General features: G+C 50.6%; 1 protein-coding gene across 1 annotated transcript in view; it reads right to left on the bottom strand.

Moving 5' to 3' along the window:
* Window positions 1-346: 346 nt before the first annotated feature.
* The window catches only part of CD99 (CD99 molecule (Xg blood group)), a 33294-nt gene continuing 26028 nt past the window's right edge, over window positions 347-7612 (bottom strand). The window contains exons 9-10 of the mRNA XM_045089257.1: window positions 2812-2868; window positions 347-916 (exon numbers count right to left, since the gene is read on the bottom strand). Of these exons, the coding sequence (XP_044945192.1) occupies window positions 891-916; window positions 2812-2868 (83 nt within the window). The 3' untranslated portion in view covers window positions 347-890. The remainder of the gene's footprint in view (window positions 917-2811; window positions 2869-7612) is intronic.

The raw sequence follows: 7612 nt of genomic DNA, 5'->3' as shown, positions 1-7612 counted from the left end.
GCAGGGGAGTATCTGATGCAGAGGAGTATCTCCAGCAAGTGAATATCTGAATACAGAGAAGTATGCAATGCAGGAGTATCTGATGCAGGAGAGCATCTCAAGCAAGGGAGTGTCTGAATACAGAGAAGTATGCACTGCAGGGGAGTATCTGGATGCTGAGAAGTCTTCATTCCCGATGTACCAAGGCCAGTAAAGGAAAGTAGGCAGCGAAAGAAAACACAGGGGCACACTTGGGTTGATCGTCTGTCCTACAGTCTCAGAAAAGGGACCACGGGGTCCATCCCACTGGTTTCCACAGCCTTCTTTAAACGTGACCCCATGGGACAATATTTAAGTAAAAAAGTACTTGGTTTCTTGTTTCTCTTTTATTAGTCCGGTGTGGAAAACAAGAACAGAACAAAACAAAACAAAAATCCTACCCAATGAAGGAAACCTTGAGGACACCAGTGGAAGGTTTATCTCACTGTATCCGAGGGTCAATGCACGGACGCTTCTGTTTCGTCAGCACGGGGTGTGGTAAACGGCCCAGAGTTCCGGGAGGGGGAACGTGTGCGGGGTCGGTATTGGAAAGACTCTGCCACGGACAATCGGTGTCTCCCACCCCACGGGGAAAGCCCTAACAGCCCTGGAGAGGGAAGCACAGTTCCCCTCTGAAGGTGACACGCAGCGTTAGAAGCCCCTTCGTCTAGCCGGCGTGGTGCAAACGGGCGCGACGCATCTCAAGGTCAAAATAAAGCATCTCAATGTAAGGACAGGCGTGGGCAGGACGGGGCTGGAGCCCGCCGTGGCCGCCGTCGCCGCCCGTGCACGTGTTTTTCGGGAAGACACAGCCGGCGAGTCTTGTCCTTCTGCTGGGAATTGCGTCGCGGACGTGCGTCGAGGCCAAGCTTCTATTTTTCCAGAAGACTCCACTGAACTGTCAAGGACAAACAGACGAGAGAAGACTTTACTAGGCATTCCCGGCTCCCCCCAAAACCCGCACGTCACCGGCTGCTCCTGAAACATTTCAGACGCGGGTGACTCCCCTAGAAGGTACGTGAGCGCGAAACCCGTCCCCGACACAAAGCTAAATCCTGACTCTGACCTGCTTGGGGAAAAAGAGTCAACAAACTTCAGTGTATGATCAACTCTAGCTAGAAGAAAATATACATACTCCATGAAAAGGAGGGGGAAAAAATAGGAAAAGGCATTTTCTCCTAGGAAAAAAAATAAATAAATAAATAAAAAAAAAAAAACATACGCCATGAAAAATGAGGAAAAAATAAAGAAGGCATTTTCTTCCTAGGGGGAAAAAAAAAAATTTCATACTCCAGGAAAGCTAGGGGAAAAAATAGGAGAGAGAATTTTCTCCTAAAAAAATCAAAAAGCAAAAAAAAAAAAAAACATACTCCAGGAAAAATAGGAGAAAAAAATATAGAAGGCATTTTTCCCCCTAAGGAAAAAAACAGAAGGCATTTTCTCCTACAAAATAACTAAAAAAACCCCCAAAAACAACAAAGCAAAGCAAAACAAAAATACTCCAGGAAAAATAGGATAAAAAAAATAGAAGGCATTTTTTTTCCTAGAAAAAAAATACATACTCCAGGAAAAGTAGGGGTAAAAATAGAAAGCATTTTCTCCTAGAAAAAATAAACAAAAACATACTCCAGGTAAAAATGGGGAAAAATATAGAAGGCATATTTTTCCCAGAAAAAAATATACATACTCCAGGAAAAGTAGGGAAAAAAAATAAGAGAAAGCATTTTTTCAAAAAAAAAAAAAAAAAAAAAAAGAATGAAAGAAAGAAAAGAAAAAAGTTAAAACATATTCCAGGAAAAATAGGATAAAACACATAGAAGGCATTATTTTCCTCGGTAAAGAAATAGGAGAAGGCATTTTCTCGTATAAAATAACCCCCCAAACCCCAACAAAACAAAATGACAATACTGCAGGAAAAATAAGATTAAAAAATAAAGATGGCATCTTTTCCTAGATTAAAAATTAATAATAATACATACTCCAGGACAGGTAGAAAAAAAAAAAATAGGAGAAGGTATTTTCTCCTAAAAAAAAACCAAAAAAAATGGGGAACAATAAAATCCAAAAAAAATATACATACTCCAGGAAAAAAAATAAAATAAGGATAAAAAAAAAAAAAAAGAATGAAAGAAAGAAAAGAAAAAATTAACATATTCCATAGACAGCATTATTTCTCTAGAGAAAGAAATAGGAGAAAAAATAAAGGCATTTTTCCTAGATTAAAAAATAATAATAATACAAAGGACAGGTAGATAATCCCCTACAAAAAACCCCAAAAACAAAACGACAATACTGCAGGAAAAACCAGATTAAAAAATACGTCGCTGATCCACCCCATCTCCGCGTCCGTGAGTTCCTCAACCCAGTTCCCGTGGTTTTGCTTAACGACGTGGGGCCGCGATTTCGCTCCGCAGCTCATTTAGGGTTTACCACGGGACGTCGCAGCCCGTGAGACACGGACGTCCCCGAAGTGTCCATTCTTAAACGGACAGTTCGTTACGAGGTCACGCGACCCTGACCTCGGGTCCGCTCGTGTCCCGTGGCCTACAGGCCGCCTCTCGCGGGGCAAACAGGTGCGTCCCCACGTCCCTATAAATAGTGGAAACGCGCTCACAGACGCCTTATTTTTATTTATTTATTTTTCCCAACGCGGCTTTTGAAAGTGGACCCGATGGTCCAGCGTCTAACTTGGACCCCAAGAAGCTCCCCTTGTTGGGAGGAATAAAACCACCCCGTGGACCTCGATCTGCTCGTGGTCCCGGGAAGACATCGGTCCCAGGCCCCGCGGCTCACCGGGCTGGTCGGCGTTGGTGCTCTGCTGGTTCTTGGTGCTGGCCTCACCCTGGTCGGCTGAAAGGAAGCACAGAAGATACCCCAAGGGGGTCAGTACCCAGAAGGCCCCCCTAATGTCACCGCCAAGCACGGGGAGCCCCCACTCACCTCCCCACCGGCCCGCGTCAGCGGGACCGGGAAGGACGGAGGCCCAGACCCACTCGGGGCAGCTTTGTCCGTATAAAACCGAACGCTAAGGGGGCCTCACCGAGTCCCGTTGGCTTGATTTCGGGTTTTCCCTGTTCTGGTCAATTAAAAAAACTTTTTTTCCCCTGAAATTTCTCTTTGGCATCCGAGCACACGAGCACGTCCCCTCCCCATGATCGGGATCCAGGATCCCCTCCGGAAGTCGACGGAATTCAAGACAACGGACAGAGTCGCGGGCAAAAGGCGTTTTATTTCTGGACGGCGACGCTCGGGGTTCGGGGCCCCGAGCGGACGCCGCCCCACACGGTTCACAGAGCTGGGACGTTGGTGCAAAAGCGCCCGGCTCGGGGCGAGAACAGAGCAGACACGTGACACGCCTTCCCTGCGGGTCCCGGGGGGTGTGCCTGAATCCCACCGTCGGCGGCCCTGTCCCCACGTGCGGGAGACCCAGAGCTGCTAGAGGCCGCCGGGGGACTCTACAGAGCCAAGTGCGACACGGACGCTTGGAAGAACGCAGCGTCGTCACGGCAACGTCCCCTTGGGGACAGCACCGGAAAGGGCACGTGCCCTTCTGAGGCTTTTCGATGTCGGCGTCGCACACCACGGGCCCTCGGAGAACCTTCTCGAGGTGCTGGCGTCACGGCTGGACGTTGGAGGGAGCAGGACCCCAGAAGGAGCACGCACGGGGCACGGAGTGCAAACACCAGGACCGCTGGTGCTACGCGTCGTGAGTCAGATGGCAATTGGCCACCCGGGCGTCTCCCCCAGATCCTGACCGCCGGGCTCTTTGCTGGACCTGTTCCCACCCCTTGGCAGGGGCCGGCATTCAAAGGAGACCCCAGGCCTTGCGACTAGCAGGGTGCACAGCCAGACTCCCCATCTCCCCGTCTCCCCGAGGAGACCTACGCCAGCCCAGAGGGGACCTACGCGATGCACCTCTGCCCCTAAGGGGACACCCCGTTCCACAAGACGCACCGTGCATCCTACCCTCTCCACCATGCCCAGCGGCCAGGAAAGGCCACCCACAGCGTCTCTCACAATAAACAAAACCAATGCACACGCTTTGCGTCGGCGCTGAGGACCCCTCGTCCCTAGCAGGACCGTCATAGAAGGGGCAGCTTTACGGGCCTCTGTGGCTGGGGACTGTTAGGTGCATTTGGAGCCGAGACCACAGCCCTGGGGCACCGCCGACCAGCGGAGGCAGTTACCCGGACGGCTGCCTTCTCGGGAGGGGAGCGGACACACCGGGTTCAGACCCACCGGGGAACAAGCCTCATTTTATAGGAACGGACAGATCAGCAGGGACATCCTCCATCCTCCGCAGAGGCGGTGGAGGGGGCGGGGACCAGACCCAGGAGCAAAGCACTTAGATCCCATGCAAACCCCACAACCTTCCAGAGACCCAGGGAAAGAAGCCGGAACGTGCCCGGGGCAGGAAAACAGCCACGATGATTTCCCGTTTACGGGACGATCTAGAGTGCTCAGAGTCTCCGGCCCGGGGACACGCCGCACTCCGTTCTCCACAGACCTTCAAATTTGACAACGGTGAAATTTTTAGGTTGTTCCTAAATCATGGGATTTTTTTTTTTTTTCTTTTTCCTTTCCTTACTGGAGAAGCGAGTCAAGCAGGACAGGCCCGTATTATTATTATGTTTTAAATAATACGGGTCAGAGAGACAGCAAGGAGCTGCTTCCTGGACGTGCAGAGGACAAGGACTCCGGGGGCAGGAAAGTCAGACGTTGAAAGCTGCAAACGCAACGCGGGCTCTGCCTCCGGACCCTCCGTTTGGCCCTGTTCCGCTGCAAACGGGAATCTGACCGACGCCTGGGAGCGGGATGGAGGCACAGACTAAGCCCCGTCCCCGGACCTGCCACCCTGCCTGCCTCGGATTTAAGCTCAGAAGAAAACAGCTGCATTCCTCCTCACGTCCTAAAACTCCTTGTGCATGAATATAGCCTAATACTATGCGCGGGATCCGGGGATTGGGGTGGGCTGGCGGGGCGGGGGGGGGGGGAAGCATCCCATTCCCATGGCAACGGACTAACTCGCCACAGGGAGCGGGGCAAATGCCAGATCACACGGGGGCAGCTCCAGGCGTGCGCACGGTTTCCTGCTCGTCCCTACGGCCGCGGCTCATCTGAAACGAAAGGTCGAGACATGAAAACCGAACCAGACGGGAAAAGGGACAGGGGAGCTCCGCAGAGGTCCCGGCGCGTGCAAAAGCCCAGGGCAGCAGCTGCCGGCTCTGACAAAGACAGTCTTGGTGCTCAGGAGGACAGCGGGGTTTTTAGGATTTTTTTAAAAAGCGATGCTTAAAGGCCAAGGGGCAGTGGGCGGCATGGGTCAGAGACGGAAGCCAGTTCAAGGACAAGAGGGAGGTGAAAGTAGGGCATCGACGCTGACAGGGAGAGGAAGACAAGGCACAGGCCAGCAGGTCAGCCCAGCAATACCTCAAACTCCTGCCGGAAATAACACAAGGACACACGGGAGAGCCCACATCCGCCACCATGCATGCAGAAGGAAAGCATCGTGCACAGCAAGAGACAGCCCCAGAGTGCGTCACCATGCATGCCGTTGGCCGCGCAAAGCCAACACAGCCATCCACAAACACCCACATCGGCCACGAGCCCATGCCCGAGACAGCTCTTAAAACAGGCCACCGTGCGCCATTTGCAAAAAAGCCACATTAAACTCTTGGGCACACACGAACATCTCCAGGAATATAGGACAGATCTACCAAGCCGCGTTGGCCACGGACACTCTTCCAGGCATCGGCTCCCAACATGATACTAAAAAGCACTTCAGGGAACGTAGAGCCGGAAGTCTGGTATCTGATGGATGCATTTCCCCGTAGAGAGACCACCCAGTTGGTGGAGACGGACCTTCACGCACAACTCAACAGACCCTACCAAATTCAACGGGATGGCAAGGTCTTGGAGAACCACCTACTCTTGTAGAACCATGGTTTTCCCCAAAAAACCATGGTTTCTTGAATGCACTGGGATGCACCAAGGCCACATCCTTCTTAGGAACTGTCCACGCGGGTACGTGCTTCTTTAAACCACCATCCCAACAAGAACACCCACCAACAGTCCTGCACAAACTCCACCAAAAGGTCTAGGATGTTCACGATCCCAATGTCTGAATCCAACACTTCAATTCTACGACTTTATAAAAATGTGCCATGGAGACAAACCCTGAGTTCATCTACTAATAGGTCAAGAACACCAAAATGTCTCTTCACGGACGTGGAAGAGATGACTCACTCTTCTGTGATACCATCCTGGGGTTTACTGAAAAACAGCACCTGATTTTCTTTGTCTTATGGGCATTTTATAGCTACAGACTAAGGTCCCTAATGACTGAAATCAGAGCTACCAGCTTCCTTGTTGCGTTGTTTTTGTTTTTTGGGGGGGTTTTGGGACATTTTCTTTGTGTGTCTATATCAGCAAAGATCATAAATCCCATAAAAACCAGAAAGCAAATCAAGATGGTAAAGTCGCCCCCAGTGGAAAGTTCCCTTTGCTCATGCAGAACGAGAGACTGTACAAAATTCTGGGTCAATGAATGGCCAGGAATCGGGGACAGGGAGATGGAGAACACTTGGTTTTCCAAGTTCCTCATCCCATTCCAAGTACGGGACAACATCAAGTCCATTATGATTCTTGGGTCCTCCCCCAAATCCCTGTGCCTCAACAAATGAAATCTAATTGGCATCGTAACATCCAAGGGGGTCATATATCTCAAACCCAAGGTGACAGAAAGGCTTTGCAGGTCCACGATATGACTGCATTTGGAAATCCAAATTGGATTTGACAGTCACTTATAGATTTTCAGAAAACCATTGTGCCCAGACTTTCCATGCATCCTTCCCTAGCAGGCATGCCTTCCTTCTCTCCTGGCTGGGCATGAGGCTCTGAGCTGAGCGTTTTCGGAGAGGGAAGCAGAAATGAAGTCCACTTGGGCACGTCCTTGACCTTGGTTCTCTCTCCATTTGGGCATGTCCTTGACCTCACACTTGGGCATTTCCTTGACCAATTCTGCTCTTCATTTGGCACGTCCTTGACCATGGTCATCTGTCCACTTGGGCGTGTCCTTGACCTCGGTCATCTATCCATTTGGACATGCTGGACACTCAACATTCAGGCAACCGAGCATGGTTTCCTGAGGGCCCCTGATGGAAGGCGCCCGGTCACATGTGGAAAATAGACATAATCGGGTAAACAGTAGCTTCTGTTAAGTCTCTGAACCTACAAGCCATTTGGGACTTTCAGTTTCAGGCTACAGACAGAGTCTGTGAATCTAAAAATCGAGAATGACAGGAGATTAAGGGTAGACTCCCTCCTTATAGACAAATTTTGTATCACCACCTATTCAAATCTTTTGTGAATTTCCCTACAGCCCTCAGGTGGTGGTCCTTGAAGATGGAGGTCAACGGCTAAGTACGAATCTGGACTTGAAACTACAGGTGGGTTGAGAAGTTCAGACAGCATGAGGCTCCACCCACAGACCATGGGACCCCTAAAGCCACATCAGAGTCCACCCCTCGTGTTCATCTTGCAAGAGGGAAGGCAAGACGCAGAGCAACCCAGAGATACAAGAACATGAGCCATG

Source organism: Mustela putorius, unplaced genomic scaffold (genome assembly GCF_011764305.1).
Source record: "Mustela putorius furo isolate JIRA1106 unplaced genomic scaffold, ASM1176430v1.1 tig00003836_pilon_pilon_pilon, whole genome shotgun sequence".
Lineage (NCBI taxonomy): Eukaryota > Metazoa > Chordata > Mammalia > Carnivora > Mustelidae > Mustela > Mustela putorius.
The sequence above is the reverse complement of the archived record's forward strand: the minus strand, read 5'-3'. Positions and strand labels throughout refer to the sequence as shown.